General features: G+C 37.6%; 2 protein-coding genes across 4 annotated transcripts in view; one reads left to right on the forward strand and one right to left on the reverse strand.

The window, feature by feature from the left end:
- The window catches only part of ptpdc1a (protein tyrosine phosphatase domain containing 1a), a 39,280-nt gene extending 30,905 nt beyond the window's left edge, over positions 1-8,375 (reverse strand). For both annotated transcript variants that reach the window (XM_026933009.3, XM_026933008.3), the window contains exon 1: positions 8,207-8,375. The gene's annotated coding sequence lies outside the window, so the exon portion shown is untranslated. The remainder of the gene's footprint in view (positions 1-8,206) is intronic.
- A 2,426-nt stretch (positions 8,376-10,801) lies between these two features.
- barx1 (BARX homeobox 1) lies at positions 10,802-14,263 on the forward strand. Of its 2 annotated transcripts, none has more exons than XM_026932863.3 (4): positions 10,802-11,523; positions 12,784-13,102; positions 13,343-13,427; positions 13,533-14,263. In XM_026932863.3, the coding sequence occupies exons 1-4, from the start codon at positions 11,241-11,243 to the stop codon at positions 13,728-13,730; spliced, it is 885 nt and encodes a 294-aa protein (XP_026788664.1). In that variant the 5' UTR covers positions 10,802-11,240; the 3' UTR covers positions 13,731-14,263. The 2 variants fall into 2 exon arrangements, with proteins under 2 accessions (XP_026788664.1, XP_026788665.1); XM_026932864.3 differs by having other exon boundaries at positions 10,817-11,523; positions 12,811-13,102.
- The last annotated feature ends 1,774 nt before the right edge of the window (positions 14,264-16,037 follow it).

Raw genomic sequence — 16,037 nt, forward strand, 5'->3', positions numbered from 1 at the left:
CCGAAGATTCTATCTTTGAAGAACAAGTTGTTCAGTTAAGGTTAGGAAGGATTCTCATTGAAAAGTCAAGCTGATGCTAGAAGGTTATTGTTGTTATTTGTTGTTAATTGCTTTGATGCATATTTCCTGACATTGATATCACAAATGCGTATTAAATTCCATAGCACAGATCATTACACAGCCCAAAAAACACATATATGCTAGCATACATGCATATAATACTACATATATTGTATAAAAAAAACATACTCAACACTCTGCCCACAGGCATCAAACATAGTGATGCACACATGCATACAAACATACTAGCTCCAATCACACATACTCATTTCAGCCAAGATGATGCTTATTGTTCTTAATTGTTCCATAGTTAATTGAACATCTCTCTCACACACATTTGCCTGTTCAGAAGTTGGCTGGGCTGGTGTGATGTTTATTTCCAGCCACAGTTTTTGTCAAATGCCCATTTAACACTACAATATAGCACACACCGTTGCACAGTCCAGAAACACCTAACACAGATAAAGACAACATGCACACAAACATACATATTCCATACATATGCTAAACTGTTAAAAACATATACAAATGTATAGTACAGACGCATATTATAGTAAAGTTGAATCTTAAGGTTAATTGTTACACAGTATTTTGAGCAGAAGCTTTTTTTATTATGCTTTGATGTATTTCTCACCACCAATAACACTGTCTGTGTAGATCTTATGATGAAAGGATAACAATAAAAACCTTTGATATTCACCAGTTGTCTTATTTTTCAGGTCATTTTAATTTAAAGTTAATTGGAAGTAAAGGAATATTACCTAGATTTTGAAGTTGCTTTTATATTTACAGAATTTAGCAGATGCTCTTATCCGGAGCAACTAACAGATGTGCTTTGTAGTCTCTATAAAAAAAACATCCACCTGATGGTTACATGATAATATCAATATCAATTCAGGAGCAGCTAGATCGGACACATTAATAGGCTTTATAGGTCTGTGGTGAGTTTAAGGTTTGGCTGTGTTTCTGCACAACGACACTGGGCTACACCAAAGAGCGGTGCTCACCTTTATCTGAACTTTGAAGTGATTTTTCAAAGCAGTTGCTAAACAAACACCAGCAGCACAGTGTTCAGTAAGTAGGCACCCACCATGCTTTTACCCTTTCATGATTCTCAGTCCATTCAAACCAGCTTTATAGTTTTGCAGATTCCTTACTGCAGTGACAACGTACCTGTTACAGATTCCCCATGAGAGGCCAATAGACACATAACAGCACAACTATCCTGCATTAGGGTTGGGTGCTATGACAAAAGTGTCATATCACAATACTTCAAGACATTTCTACAATATGTATCACAATTAGGGCTGCAACTAATAATTATTTAGTTAATCTATTGATTATTTTTTAATTAATTGATTAGATAGATTATTTAAAAATATCATATACCAAAAATATTTATTTAAAGAAAAAATTCTTTGCAGAACTTCAATCAAGTAATACTTCTACAAACTCTTAAATATGCTTAATTAAATAACAGATGAGTGACTGAAAAACTTTACTGACATTTATCAGATAATCTGTCACAGCCTGAGAATATTATCAAGTGCTTTTAACAACCAAATGAGACACAAACTAAAGCAAGGTGGTGATGTCCTGTACATTTTCTTTACTGGTTCTGCACACTTTTTTGCAACTATACTATATGTCTTTCCTGTATTTCAAGCCCTGATTTGTTCAATTCTGAACAAACAAATAACTGAAACACAAATAACTAACTAACTAAAACACTCCAATGCTAAATTAATTTTGGTTGATGCATGTGTGAGTGAAACAAATGATCTTCAGTAAATCAACACTTTTTGGAATCTACTTTGGTGTGAACTGAAGCAGGATGGCGACTTAAATGACTTCACACACAAGAGATATTAAAAATATACATTGTGTATGCTAAGAAAATTAAATAATGTAGCATTTATCAATGGTAGGACAGGACTTTTTTGTTGTGCCAGAAGCCCTTTGTCCCATAGACTAATCATTCGTGTGAACACTATTCATTTTCAACCAATCAAGTTGATATGAGGTCACGGCTCAACTGAAGATTAGAAAAAAAATTACCTGGTCTTCAGCTGGCCAGTTTTGGTTAGTCTGTGCCCATGATAGCCTCAGATTGTTGTTCTTGGCTGTCAGGAGTGGAACCTGGTGAGGTCTTCTGCTGTTGTAGCTCATTCACCTCAAAGTTTTATGTGTTGTGCGTTCTGAGATGCTTTTCTGCACACCATGGTTATAAAGAGTGCTTATTTGCGTTACTAAATCCTAAATGTTTCATAGAAGTTGACTGATAGAGTTTAATAGAATCTGCTAGACATCTTGTTGGTATGGAGGTAATTTTGAGTTTCTGTTCAGGTCTTTATCGAACACATAATTACAAATACATACCACTTACATTTAATGTCTCGGACTTTCCTGTGGCAGAAACCTCTGATTGTTACAAACCACTGATACTGGAGACACCTTCCATAAATGTTAAATAACTGTCTCCTTACAGAAAGCTTCACCATGTCAATTACATATATATATATATATATATATATATATTGTTAAATAACAACACATTTTTATTCAATTTATTATTAGCCTTAGGTTATGTGCAACATACAAGTACCTGTGAATTTGCTATAGAAACAATATTGTATTACAAAAGCACGTTAATATAAAGCAGTGATTAGAATTAAAGCTGGTACTACTACTGTCACAGTTGTGTGGTTATATAAAATTAATCAACATCTTCTGACCAGCTGCTTTTATTTTATGATGACTAAAAAAATAAATAATATGATTTTTAGTGTCAGTGGAGTAAAGGTTTAAACTCAGATTCACACTATGTCCATGGCAATCTCAGTTAGGTACACAAAGTAACCGCCAACGCAAAGCACCTTCTACCATTCATTTTGCTCTGACACCCTCAGTGAAATGTAGCACTGACAGGTTGTCAGTAATCAAGAGCTTTTTTACTGTGAGTTAGCAGTGGTAAAACTATTTCAGTCCATCTTGTATATAGTGTTTGTTTGATTGTGGTTTTAGTCACAGAGTTGTGCTCGCTGGTAACGTCGTAGCAACCAGAGAACTAAAACACTGCGGTAATGATATCTTTGTATTCTCTATAAATCTGTGGCCCAATAACATACATATTCGTGTAAACTGTGTTTCGTTAGCCCTGATTGTTGACTTGAGATTACATTGCTTTCCACTCCAAAATCAGTCAGTGTTAAATTATGGCTTGTTATTTATGTGTATAACTTAAGAAGTTGAGCACCCAGAGGAATGGAACCAGGCTCAAATTGCCCAGGCTGATTTGGGACCATCATTACATTCTGATTTGTGTCAGTGGGAAAGACCGTGAGCCAGGAAACTGAAATATTTGACATGTATTTAATATCCATGCAAATTCATTTGACTTTGTCAGTATTTTGTTGTACTTGATTGCCTTGATTTCACTGCCAAGTGAAATGGCAGTTACAGAGCTGTGAAAGAAAAACTGCATAAATCAGGTTATGCCAGAACAAGCTGTATGGTTATTAAGAATGAATATAACTAAAATAGTGTTCTTGGGTATACATTTCAACTTCCTGACACAGCAGGTTTATGAAAGACAGATGCACAAATAGCTCTAGCTATTTTTCTACTCAGCAGTGGGACGGAGTTGTATGACGCAATGAAAATGTGCTTGTGAATGAATTTATAGAGCAATAAAAGTTGCATGATGTTGTGGTATATATAAGGAAAAAAACAAGATGGTGCATGCTGTTGTAGAAAAGTAATCAACTTTGGGGTGGTGTGATGCAGCCTGACACAAAGCAGAGTTACTGTTACCATCTCAAAGATAATTATTTTCCTATAATAGCATGTACCAAAGTGTTTTATTCCACTTTTATACAACGGTTACGTTTTTTTAAAAAAATATAATCACTCTGGGACATTTCACTGTGTGTATCACTCTGCTCGTCTGTGTTCGCCACGTAAAAATCCACTTCCTAGTTCAAAATGGTTACTACAGTAGTGTTGGCGACATCATCAGCAGACATGGGACAGAAATAAGGGTCACTTTTACCGGAAGCACATTTAACAAGAATTATAAATTAATGTGAGCTAGCTAGCGAGCTAGCTGACGTGCTATCAACTGAGTGTGGCTTCTTTGGGATCTATTTCCGTTAGCAAAAATAAACAGAACATTTTGCTATATTGTGTCCCAAATGTCACTTACTTACTCACTTAATATTAATTTCTTGTTTATAGAACGGTTGTATAAAATCAATATCACACTCGCAAATGAGGACTATGGCCTCGTGCCTGTGGTGAATCACAGCCGTGCCAATTTTCAGTATAGCTGCACTCTAGCTCGGGCAATATCACTTAAATACCACAGCTATTTGCAAATTGTAGTTTATAGTCACATTTAAGTCCCTATGAATAATTTATTATTATAGAAATGGCAACCTATTAGAATGAGTGCCTTAATATAAACCTGTAATTTATAGCTGGAACTACTGTCAGAGTGGCTATAATAGAAAATTAATCAAGACCTTCTGACCAATCTGATTGGAGAATTCAACAGCACTCTGGTAAAAGAGAACATAATGTAAGTTGTTATAATTCTGTTATAGATGTGACATTTAAACTCATGTTGACTTGAACGTGTCGCATTGCCAGCACAAGCATAGCATCAGTGAGGAAGTTTGCATATGATGTCATGAGGGAGACAGCAAATCAATATGTAATGTTAAAAATATATATACGTTTCTAGGTGACCAAATATTTTCAAAAGATCCTGTGAATTTGATAATGCAGAAACTGTTATATTTCTTTTGAAACAGACTTGGATTAACAGGATAAAGGTGTCACACAGTTTGTGGTTAACTTCTTTATGAAAGCCAAACTTAAGAATAAACTAAAATAAAAGAGTCTCTTTAAGTCGACCCTGAACTTACTGATGACTTACTAATGCCATTAGTTACTTACCTACTAACAGCCTTACTACTGAAACTGCTTTCATTCAAAAAACTACTTATAACTACATGCACATCTACCCCTCTCCAGTTGCAGTTATTAATCTTCTAGTAAGAGATGACATTTTGTAGCATGTCAGACAAATGCAAGGTGGTTAATTAATATCTGAAAATAGATTAGAATAGAACAGAATAGAATAAAATAGACATATATTCATCTCTTTATTTAAATGAATGAATGAATAAATACATTTCTTTATTATTATTATTTAAATTTCTCTACAAATATGAAATATGCAAATATACAAATATGAATATCAAATCAAACACTTAATCAACTACATAAATTGTATACATGGTGCTACATGGTGCATTAAATTTCTTTGAAAGATATGTTGTTGCTCCCGTTAGGGGTCACCACAGCAGATTGTTGCTCCGGATATTTGATTTGGCACAGGTTTTACACCGGATACCCTTCCTGACGCAATCCTCCCCAGTTTTATCCAGGCTTGGGACTAGCACTGAGAGTGCACTGTTGCACGCAGGTTCCCTGGCCGGGAATCGAACCTGGGCCACAGCAGTGAGAGTGCTGTGGCCTAACAACTAGTCCTCCAGGGACAAATTTCTTTGAAAGATATGACTGATTAAATATATTGTCTCATATTGAAAGAATATAAAATTTATTAAGAACACCTGTAAACCTGCTCATTCAAGCACTTATTCAATCAGCTGATCATGTGGCAGCAGTGCAGCATATAAAATCCTGCTGCTGTTCACATGAAATATCAGAATGGGGAAAAAATGTGATCTCAGTGACTTTGACCATGGCATGGTTGCTGGTGCCAAACAGGCTGGTTTGAGTATTTCAGAAACTGCTGAGCTCCTGAGATTTTTACATGCAACAGTCTCTAGAGTTCACAGAGAATGGTGCAAAAAGCAAAAAAACATCTAGTGAGTGACAGTTTGAACTGACTGGAAGGCTACAGTAATTCAAATAACCACTCTTTATAACCAAGGTGAGTAGAAAAGCATCAGAATGCAAAACACATTGAACCTTGCGGCGGATGGGCTACAACAGCAGAAGACCTACAGTGGGCTCACCAAAACTGGACAGCTGAGTTGCAACATGAATCCATGGACCCAACCTGCCTACTGTCAACACTTCAGGCTGCTGCTGGTGGTGTTGGTGGCGTAATGGTGTAGGGAATGTTTTCTTGGCACACACTGGGCCCCTTAACTTACCTTAAAGAACTCCTCACCCCACAGATTTCAGCACGTCCCCTCCGCTCCACAAACACTCATCGTCTCCTCCCCCCTAGGACTAATACCCGCACCATTGGGGATCGAGCCTTTTGCGCCGCTGCTCCTCGCCTGTGGAACGCCCTCCCTGAACATCTGAGGGCTCCACAAATGACTGATGGTTTTAAAAGGGGTTTAAAAACGTACCTTTTTAAAAAGTGTTTTAATATAGTTTAAATTTCTGTGCTAATCTCAGTTGGCAGCTGGTTTTAATTGCTGTTTTTTGTAGCACTTTGAGATTTTCTTTAAAATGTAAAGTGCTTTATAAATAAAATTTATTATTATTATTATTATTATTAATGTCAATCAAGCATAGTTTGAATGTCACAGACTGTCTGAATATTGTTGCTGACCATGTGCATCCCTTTATGCCCACAATTTACCCATATTTTAATGGCAATTTCCAGCATGATAATGTGCCATGTCACAGAGCACAAGTCATTTCAAAGTGGTTCCATGAACATGACAATAAGTTCAGCATACCACAATGGCCTCCCCAGTCACCAGATATGAATCCAAAAGAGCATCTTTGGGAAACGGTGGAATAGAAGGTTTGCAGCATGTAAGTGCACCTGACAAATCTCCATCAGTTATATGATGTAATTGTGTCAACACGGACCAGAATCTCAAAGAAATATTTCCAACACCTTGTGTAATCCACTGAGGACATTTTTGGTGTTGGTGGTGGTGGTGTTCTGTTCCTACCTAGTATTAATAAAGTGGCTGGTGACTGTATATTTCATTTCACATATTATAGCATAAGCTTGTTTACATCATAGCAAATGAATGTTAACATTACATTTGTCCTATGACAATTGTAACCAATGCAAATGTAACAAATGCAAATCCTGTCTAAAACCCACTCGAAACCTATAACACTGGCAAACTGCTGTGTTATAAAAGGAACAAAACACTTTGGGACATGTGGCGATTGGAAAATAAGCAACTTTGGGGTGGTTAGAGTAAATCTGTTTTGTGACGGTCCACTTCACATCACCCTGTCGTTGATTATTTTCCTATAAACACATGCCTCCAATTGTTTTATTCCTTACATATACCACAATATCATGCAACTTGCTCCTTACTTCATAAAACTCCATCCATATTGCAGTAGAAAAACAGCTACTGTGTAGCTTTGTGCATCTGTTTTGCATAAGCCTGGTGTGGCAGGAACACTATTCAGTTAATTTCAGTATTAATATATTTTATCATACAAATAACTTGTTCAGGTATAACCTAATTGCAGTTACATTTGCACTGTCCTAAAACTATCATTTGACTTGGCAGTGAAGTAGAGGTTGTCAAATACAGCACAATAATTACAAAGTCAAGTGAATTTCTTGAAAGATTTTTGGTAGACAGAATAAAGAAACCTCGAGTGGAAAAATCTACCGTTTTCCACCTACTGTAATGAGAAAAGTGAAATGTAGCTACTGCAGTTATAGTTAGTCTGCCCTCTTATGTGGACTCGCAAATAACCACTACCAGGACACACACTGTTTACATGCTATGTTACTGCACCAGATAACTAAATAACCGCTAACTACCTTATCTTTAACATATAAACACTATAAACACTTAATGTAAACCGCCAAACGCTATCATTAGCCAGCTATCTTCTGCAGAAAGAAAATAAATACATATTTGGTACAAATATATGCCACCAAGATGGCTAGCGTTTTTGCAAGAGCAAGGCTGTCAAGTGTAAAGCACGGCATTCTGGTATCCAGTGAGGAGACATTAAAAACAAAACACTTAGTCACCGTTAGCTAGCTAACCCAGTTAGCGCTCTAGGCGAGCCTGTTATATAAACTGTCACATTAGAGCAGAAGGCAATGCTCACCTTCTTACACAACAGCCAATTAAGCTAATGGATGTATAACTGATTGTCAGCTACATACCTCTTTCCTTCGCTTAATGGTTTTTTTTTTCAGCACAGCTCCCGGTCATAACGCTTTGTGGTACAACCATACCCAAAACAGCAGGAGTCCTGTTTAAAGCGCAGCACAAATCCCCAATATTTGCACCGTGTGTTCGCTGGCCATTTTCAAACAGTTACATTTTAACAGGTTGTTGGAGGACAGAAATAAGGCGTCTGATTGGCCCTTTTGTGGTCATGTGACCAAACCGTGGCCGATGACGTTTCAGCTTTGAAGAATTAAAGAAAAAAGTACAAAGCTCTCGGCAGTGAAAATAGACCGCCTTTCATTTCAAACTAAAAGGCCTCAGAGCACTTTGAGGCACGTTTACTGGTAATTACACTGTAAATAGCGAATAATAACAAACATGAGCCATTAGATTCACGTTTTCAATTATGAGATAAGGTCTGCAGTGGCCAAAAGTCCTATTTACCGTAAATATCTGAGGGTAGTTTTGTATCCATTATGGTTTGTGTTGTGCTGAACGCTGCTAAAGTACAGGCCATTGTTCCAAATGTTCATGAAAATAGACACCTGACAATTTTGTGTACATCCTTGTAGTGCATGGCAAGGAGAATGTAGGCTTAAAGAAGTCAATCAAACAATCAATATAACAACAACAACAACAACAACAATAATAAACAATAATAACAACAACAATAATAAACAACAACGACGACGATGACAACAAGAAGAAAAAGAAGAAAAATAGAGAATAACAGAGAGAATCTCAAACCTTTTCTGCTTAAGCTGCTTAATCGGAAGGGGTTTGAGCTTCTCTCTGTTATTCTCTATTAAGCATCAGCTTTGGTGTGAGGGGAATATTTACAGATCACAGATTTACTTGAACGGTCAGTGAGAATTTTTTTTAAAGTTTGAGTGTTTTTATTTGATCAGCGTGGGCTTTTACAGCTTTCAAAGATGATAACAGAGAATATTTAGCATATCATAGAAAAACTAACAATGTACAAAGATTTGTACCCCTATAGTAATAACAGGTAAAGGAATGGAATAACTAAAAGTAAAACATTATAGCTAAACATAAATCTGCGGCTCAGTAATTATCATCATGCTGCTTATGCATTTGATCAGAAGCATCACCGCGCATTCATAATTCACATACTGCCGCCTAGTGGTTAAAATGAGGAGTTACTACCACTATAGCCACCACCGTCCTATGTGAAGTGCCTCGTTCTCCTTAATATGCTTTTTTCCAGCCACCTAGTTGAAATTACACTGTGCACATAAAGTTTAATATTGTGAAGATGGTGTATCCATCATGGAAATGTGGCAAGGATAATCCAAGCATAATAATAATAATAATAATAATAATAATAATAATACGTTAAAAGTGGTTTTAATGCTGCAAACTACCCAGCAAAAACTAATAATTACAGTTACTATTAGTAGTTATTATTATTATTATTATTACTATTATTATTTTTATTATTATTAATAGCAGAAGTAGTAGTAGCAGACCTATTACTATTAGTAGGCTTATTAAATTAACATGTATTTAGCTTGCCATGACACATGGCAATAGCTTGACTGCCTGTGCTATATTGGCCCTAGGTGTGAATGAGTGTGCATGGTGCTCTGCTATGGACTAGTTTTCCATTCAGCGTCCTGCCTCGCGCAGAGTTATTATTATTATTATTGTGATATTATTATTATTATTATTATTATTATGCTATTAGTTAGTTAGTTAGTTAGTTATAGTCGTAGTAGTAGAAAGGTTTAAAATGTTTAGAATACTAAAGGGGTGGTTCGTTTGATTCCTTTCCACACAGGTTTTTATACAGCATCCCTGTAGAAAGATACTGAACGCTCCAGTCAACTTTTGGAGAACTTTTGTGTGTAGTGTGCAGTGTTAAAATAGTAGTCAAGTAGTAGATCAAAACTAAAAATGTAGAACTCTTAAGGGTCTTAGGTTGTCATTAATGTTCTATGTAGAACCCTGTAACCCAGTGCTTCCCTACAGTGTTTTTGGAATAACTCTTTATTATGCAGTGAACCCTTAAAGAACCCATAACGAACCCATTTTCTAAGAGTGTAGTGCTATAATTGAGAGCTTCGTTTGCGTTATTATTATTATTGTTATTGTTATTATTATTATTATTTGAGATGAGACTGGAACGAGGGCAGAAAAACGAGGCTATGAATTGTTTCATATGTTCACCCTGTATAACACTGTTCGGGCATTTGAATTTACAGCTCATAATTTCATGACACAAACTCGTAATCATAAACGTGCAGTGGTACTGTGAGCTGAGAATGTTCTTCATGAAGAATCTATTTGTCTTTTGTCAGTTAGCATGAGATGTTTACAAACACTCATGTCCTCCTAGCTTTGAGAGCTTTTAACCCATCCTTGACACTGAGTCACTGGACCACACAGTTGCTTTACTCTGTGACAGTGTTATTGCTGCAAGGCTTACAAACATGGACGAGTTACATGGTGCCAGAAACGCTGTTTTACCATTTGATTGGATTGCATTACTCCTGGACAGTTTGGGACTGGGAGACTAAGGCTAAATTCAGCGGGCATTTTTTCCCTCTTTTACACTGAAACATCAGCCGATGTTGTTATATCCTACTGCTGAGGCAGTGCTACTGAAAGCGCAATCTTTTGCGAGCACTGATCCCCCTCTTTGTGGGCGAGGGTGTCATCAGGCTTTAGAGGAGGAGGGGCTTTGTGTGACAAGACCTCCTCAAGCGTGTGTGTTCTGGACTCAAAACTTTCGTGGCCAAGGTAACACACTGCTCTATTCCGTGGTGAGAGGATCAAAGTTCCTATTTCAGCTGTAAGGACTCGAGCATGTTTTAGCCATCGACAGGAGAAAAGGACGAAATTATTGCGTTCATGAGCACGGAGATCGGATATCACACTTTTTATCACGCATTTAGAAAACTCCCTTAGCCGTGTCCAGGATGGCTCCAGTTAACCGAGAGAGCAGGATGGATGTTTTTCCCTGTGCGCCTCGGGCAGACATGTGAATTTTGAAGCGCTACCTCGATGCGAATTTTTACGCACCATCGAAAAACAGGGACTCGAAGCACGGAAGAAGTGTGTCGCGTCCAGGAAGGCGCAGTCATGATGCAGCATCCTCTGGAGCTCGGGGCTCACTATTACCCTGCCGAGGCGCAGCAGGACCACAGGTCTCACCGGTACAGAAGCTTCATGATCGAGGAGATCCTCACCGAGCATCCGGACCACAAGGCCTCTCCTCCTGCCGGAGATTTACTCAAATTCGGAGTACACGCTCTTTTGTCGGCACGGCCGTACCCAAATCACTTAGGTAAGTGTCCGAGTTCCAGCCAAGGACACATGTATAGATAACTTTATGTAATTACTGCAGTCCAGTTTAGAAAAAGAGTCTTTACTTAATGCCTTTAATGTCGCGGAGGCACTAGAACGCTGCAGATTAATAACAGCTTATGCAAATCTTGAAAATAATAAAGGCCTTGGAGAAGAAAATTTAATAATAATATCAATTGCAGAAAAAAAAACTTATTGCCCAACATATTTCACTTATAAAAATCATGTTAATATCAAACTTAAGTGTAGGACAAACAACCAAAAACAGCAACAACAACAACAACAACAACAATAATAATAATAATAATAATAATAATAATGACAAGTTACATTTTACAACATTGTATGAAATGAATATATTTAAATCTGATGCATTATTTATAAGCCGTTATGTGACAACATGATATGAACATAATCAGATACAAAGCGTCCAAACTTGTTAGTGTAAGCATTAGTCTATGCTGAAGCTTTAAAAAGAGTCATTTATTTCTAAATATATGTTTGAACATTAGTGTGTTTCTATACAAACCGCAGTGAGCAACACTGAGCTGATAAAGCAAATAATCACCCATAAAGCAAATAATCAATACACGGAAGCTTATTATTATTATTATTATTATTATTATTATTATTATTATTATTAGCCCAGAATAAGTCATGTGTATTACGGCCCTGTATCTGTTAGCCCTAGTACTTTTACACTTGATTGCAGCAGACAGATAGCAGGGACCTGCTGAAGCTCTCAGTGTCAGTATTATTTAGTAAAAGTCTTAGAATTTGTGAGATGAAATTAATGTCCCAGTGTCTCCCATCCGGTCACCACTTCACTGAAAAGAATTCAAAATCAGACTGTACACTATTTCAGAAATTTTCTTTGAAAAAGGCTTGCATTGTATTTTTGGTATAATAGTTCACTGTAGGGACATTTACTACACGTACAGGTTTTGTTCATGTTAAAGCGGATCACGGCGGGTTACTGGAGTCCGCCTTGCCAGTGTAATAGTTTTGGAATAGAAATCATTTTCCCTGTATGCGTTTCCTATACTCCTGCATTTCAACTTTAGCAACAAGGGCAGACTGTGATTAGGATCTTTTTGTCAGATTGTTTATCAGTCATGGGGGCAAACTGGAGCGCTGAACACGCAGACATATCTGGAAAATCTGTAAAAAATAAAAAAAAACAATAACATGGGCTACGTTATGATTATTTTGTTAACATAGAACACTCTCGGCCTGATAGCCGCCTGCTGTTTGTTTCACTCCTCAGTGCTGAAGGCAGAGCAGAGCGGCCTGCTGAAGTTCCCCGTGTCCCCGCTGTCGTGTTCTCTTGGGCCGCCGCTCGGCTCTGCGCTGCTCCCCGGACCTCCGGGGCTCGGAGTGGGCTCGGCCTCGCACCACCTCCCGCTCGACCTGCACCTCCGCGGGAAACTCGAACCTGGAGCCGAGGCGCTCAGCAAGACCAAGAAAGGCAGAAGGAGCAGAACCGTGTTCACCGAGCTCCAGCTCATGGGTCTGGAGAAGAGATTCGAGAAACAGAAATACCTCTCGACCCCGGACAGGTTAGGCGAGACTGTTTCTGAAAAAAAAAAACAAAAAAAAAAAACCATGTATTATTACTACAGTTTACGCATTTTAAGAGGCTTTATGTTATGTTCGGCGCTGACACTGCACACATACTACTGCACTAATTAACCCTTACAGCTGTGTAACGGTTTTGTTTTGCAAGTTAAAAGCGATTTTTATGATTAACTGCACCATTAAAACAAGGTTTTTAACAGCTGTTAATTTCTTTCTTACAGAATAGACCTGGCTGAGTCTTTAGGCCTCAGTCAGCTGCAGGTCAAAACGTGGTATCAAAACAGAAGAATGAAATGGAAAAAAATTGTAAGTGTCGCTTTTTTCTGCTAATTTACACCTGATCTTAGGTTAATAAGCGCATTCTGTGTATGTAAATATGTTAATATTCGTATTTGCTGTTTTATTATTAAGGTATTGCAGGGAGGAGGGCTGGAGTCCCCCACCAAACCGAAAGGGCGCCCAAAAAAGAACTCCATACCTTCCGGGGAGCAGCTTTCCGAGCAGGAGAGAGAGAGGACGCGGGAGGCTGAGAGCGCATCTTCATCCTCTTCATCATCGTCATCCTCTTCATCCTGTTCAGGCCAGTCTGAACCTGGGCAAGAGGAATAAACGCCACTCTCCGGCCATGTGAATCCAATGCGCTTTAAGGATGCACAGGCGAAAGGCCTCTCATGGATTGTTTCTTGTCGAAGTCGACGTTTTGGCACTTAAAAACTGATCCAGACAAGTCAAGTGGACCGAAATGATGTTTCCATTTTGCTTAAAAAAAAAAAACATGGACTGCTGCTTAATCTTGTTTTTCTCTTTAGGAAAAATCCCGAGCAGGGTTGAGCAGAAATGGGGCTCTCACCTTTCTTAACACTTTCCATTGGAGAAGTCGCTTCGCAGGGACATTTTCACTGCAGTTCTTGTGCTCCGTGGTTTAACTATGTATGAATAATATGATAAAAAAAAATTAAATATTCTTTTTACAGAGACAGATGATTATGATAATTATTTAATGAATTACCAACGAATGTAGTTAGTAAACCTGCAGAATTACTCTGTGAATTATTCTGATGCGGTTTGGTTTCGAGCAAATACAATGAATAGGCTGCATTATGGTATCGAATAAACCTATACTACCACATGCACACCATAAACATGTAGGCCTAAAACCGGATATTGATTTTGTCTTATATATTTATGCATCCTGGATGCATTTAAATTGCTACTGAAGTGGTTTATTGCTATGCCGCACCAGTTTGGCCCAAAAGTACTGACATGCACAAATGAAAAGCAGAGTTCTGGCCAGTTGGGCAGACAGATGGATGTTTGGAGGATGATGAAATTGGGGATGGCACTGGAGATGGCAGACTCCACTGCTCCTCTCATTCTACTGTAAGCTGTTTATGAGTGCACGATAGTTGAAAAGGCGTTTATGTATCACGCATCACATCCAGAAAAGAAAAAAAAATTACACACGCTCTGTAATTTACTACAGTATTGTTTATCGCCCAAGTTTAAACGCTGCCTCTGGCCTTGAAATGTTTACGCACAGCATTTTCATTTAGGCTGCGTTATTTCCTTTTTAAAGAATTGGCTACATGTGGAAATAATTGTGCTCGGGCTCTGTGGTAGACCAACATGAAGTTTTATAAACACTCAGCGTTCGATATTGTTCAGTTGAAACCTTCCTGTCGAAGATAGTGGAGCAATGTCGAGCTGTAGCCAAGTTTATTTTTTATTTTTATCCTTTTCCTAGCATATATGCGTGCCTCGAGGATTAGGGTGTAACATAAAATGTGAAATCGGTCCACGTATGCAGGTCAGATGCAGTCTACTTTAACGCACTGTCTCACACCTGACTGCGCAAAAAAAAAAAAAAAAAAAAAGTAGGCATTTTACTGCGCGTGCATAAAACACAGCGTTAGTCTCTTATCGTGTGACATTCCTGCAAAAAAAAAAAAAAAAAAAATTTTAAAAATCAAATGTTCATTCATATGACGCATGGGCTCACGACATTACATTTCCAAGGATACAGAACAGCATTAGTGTTATGTTTTATATGACAGATGTGGTTAATATTTTGTGGATTAGATATTTTTACACAGAAATACAGCTAATACAATGCCAGTCATTATATACAAAATGGATTTAAAGTTAGATCGATTTATTATATTATATTATATTATATTGTATTATATTAAATTATATTATAAATGCGTGCAGGGGGATTGAGAACATTTATACACTTGAAAATGCGCTGTTAGAAAGCAGATCCGATACAAAGATTCAATAATTAATAAAGATTGAATTAATATATCTTGTGTGCAACCACATCGCTCTGATCGTACATAAAGCCTACTGGGATATGTGCGTTTTTCAGACGAAAATCTAATAAAAGTTACAAAGATATTTGAAAATTAGGCTATTTGAAGAAAAAGTTTGCGTACAAGAGGCGAACTTGTGGAGGTAATTAATGCTGTGGCTATTTCTCTAATCGTTTAAAGCCTTAAATATGCTAAAGTGTGCAGCCTATGCATGAAACCTCACCAAAGGTTTCACCAAAAGCAGCTAAGCTCAGAAAGCTTAGCCATATGTGAGCAGAAGAAGAAGAAGAAGAAGAAGAAGAAGGAGGAGGAGGAGGAGGAGGAGGAGGAGAAAAGAAGAGGCCTTGAAAAATAGGTAAGCTTCTAAATTAAAGGCATCAAGGGCATGAATTCCTTTCACAGCCTTCTAATTTAACAAAGTAAAGTCAGATATCACTGAATAAAGCAGAATGTTTATGTCTTTTATGTAATAATTTAGATAAAGTTAAAATAAAATTTAGTTCAGCTAAAAGACGGATTAAGAAATTATGATCGTGTGTGTGTGTGTGTGTGTGTGTGTGTGTGTGTGTGTGTGTGAATGAGTGAGAGAGAGAGAGAGAGAGTG

Source organism: Pangasianodon hypophthalmus, chromosome 20 (genome assembly GCF_027358585.1).
Source record: "Pangasianodon hypophthalmus isolate fPanHyp1 chromosome 20, fPanHyp1.pri, whole genome shotgun sequence".
Classification (NCBI taxonomy): domain Eukaryota; kingdom Metazoa; phylum Chordata; class Actinopteri; order Siluriformes; family Pangasiidae; genus Pangasianodon; species Pangasianodon hypophthalmus.

Bases quoted from the DNA above. Each gene is read 5' to 3' on its own strand.
- barx1 (XM_026932863.3), top strand. From the start codon at position 11,241: ATGCGAATTTTTACGCACCATCGAAAAACAGGGACTCGAAGCACGGAA. The intron at 13,103-13,342 runs GTTAGGCGAGAC...TCTTTCTTACAG, and splicing joins TACCTCTCGACCCCGGACAG to AATAGACCTGGCTGAGTCTT. The intron at 13,428-13,532 runs GTAAGTGTCGCT...TTTATTATTAAG, and splicing joins GAATGAAATGGAAAAAAATT to GTATTGCAGGGAGGAGGGCT.